The sequence below is a fragment of the Morone saxatilis genome, unplaced genomic scaffold, assembly GCF_004916995.1.
Source record: "Morone saxatilis isolate NCDOM2014 unplaced genomic scaffold, NCSU_SB_2.0 Contig21, whole genome shotgun sequence".
Lineage (NCBI taxonomy): Eukaryota > Metazoa > Chordata > Actinopteri > Moronidae > Morone > Morone saxatilis.
In genome coordinates, this window is record NW_023339774.1 from 21,880,579 (window position 1) to 21,882,419 (window position 1,841).

At 33.9% G+C, this 1,841-nt stretch overlaps 1 protein-coding gene across 1 annotated transcript in view; it reads left to right on the forward strand.

Annotated features, from left to right (window-relative positions):
* Nucleotides 1–1,000, forward strand: part of LOC118332932 — a 3,033-nt gene extending 2,033 nt beyond the window's left edge. Inside the window, exons 3-4 of the mRNA XM_035668370.1 lie at nucleotides 571–600; nucleotides 826–1,000. Of these exons, the coding sequence (XP_035524263.1) occupies nucleotides 571–600; nucleotides 826–1,000 (205 nt within the window). The remainder of the gene's footprint in view (nucleotides 1–570; nucleotides 601–825) is intronic.
* Nucleotides 1,001–1,841: the final 841 nt, after the last annotated feature.

The following is a 1,841-nucleotide window of genomic DNA, read 5'->3' on the forward strand; positions in this document are numbered from 1 at the left end:
AGTTTCAGTCTTCCTCCATACAGCATGATGTTCATCTAGTAACTGATGGTCCCATTGAGAGTAAAACAGACCATAAAGCAGGGTATGCTTTAGGGCATGGTGGAGTCAAATTCCTTGTATGTGTGCATATATCTGGCCAATAAAGTGAGTCTGAACTTCCATTAACTGAGTGGAATTAGTACAAATTCACTTCATTTACCAAAGTTACCTTAACAATTAATACTTCGACACAAATTAATAGATTAATGCTTTTCTTTGAGTTAATAAACTTAAAGTTGCAGCAATACCAGAATTTCCCCCCTCAGAGCATCAGAAAAGGCTGATCTTACCACAACTTATGGAACTTAGAGAGCTCGATGGGTTGAAGTCACATAATTTCTCTGAAATCTCCCCAAAAGCACCCTTTTTTCAATAGCAGGTGAAAGTGAAAGATATATAAAAAAAGGACCACATTAGGCATTCACTGCAGTCTATGGAGTGACTCAGCTCTCTCAGACTTTCTGTGAAATCATATGACCACTGAGCATCCACCCTCTGGTATAAAAGCTGCTCTGTGCTCTGCCTCCTCAGCATCAGGGAGCTTCACGAAGACAACCACAGGTAAGAGCACTTGGAAAAAACAGATCAGCAGATAGATATCATTTGAAATAACTAGAAAATTAATGTGCACTTTGCATTCTTGTGATTCACTGATATCTTATGATGGAATAATGTTGAAATGATAAAACTGTTTTCATTCAGAATCCAACAGGGATGTACCGATAGATCAGCTAATATCCCGTTATCAGTGGCCGATGCATGTGTCGAATCAATTTGTGTTTTCAGTTCGGAGTCTCACATCCTGGGTGAGACCGGAAACAGACTGAGCTGCAGCAAGGCAGAAAAATGTATCAATGTGGATTTCGGGTACAAAAGGACGAATAAATACCAAGAAAAAACCTTCAGCATCATCATCAGTGCAGAATTTCCCAAACGGTGCATCCCTGGAGAGAGGGACTGAACATCTTCATTTTCAAAACTTTAAACTCGGGTCGCACAATTAATCGAAATACTATTAAAATCGAAGTCCGAAGTGCAAGAAGCTGCAATTTTTTGATAAAATGTGAGAGAAAAAGTGCTGTAGAGATGCAGAGATGTTCTGACCTTCAAGATGACAAAAGAAAACATGTTTGTTGAATACAGACATAAAATATTATTTAATCTTTTTTTTCAGTGATGCAAAAATTATCATTCACACACTAATCGTAAATTATTTCGCAATATGTGTCAAAAAAATGTGAAGTTTTTACCATATCCTGCAGCTACTTTAAAGGACCATATCGAAGTTATTATTGGTCGACTAAAACTAAACTAAAACTAGGTGTAAACATTTTTTTAATGAACTGCAATCAAAATAAAAAAATAAAGCTACCTAAAACCATATTGTGTACTTAACTAAAATAAATAAATACAGGAAATGTCTTTTAAAAATATTATCTCCAGCTGCAATACTTTAATGCGCCAGTAATTATAAACCAATAATATAATATATAGCATTTTATTTTAATTTATTTTATTCTGCACTTTGACTTTTGGTACTTTAAGTATTGTCATGCTGATACTTTTGTACTTTTATTTAGATTTTGAATACATGATTTTAACTTGTAATAGAGTACTTTTACACTGTTGTTTACTACTTTTACTTCAGATCAGAGTACTTTAATTAGAGGCTGCAAAAGAGAATTTTACTTTATCCTAAATTGAGACTGAATCAGAGCTACAGTAGCAAATCTAAAAATGTATTTATTTTATTGGCAATTGGATAAAAAAAACTAAAATAAAGATATCTATTATTATTATCA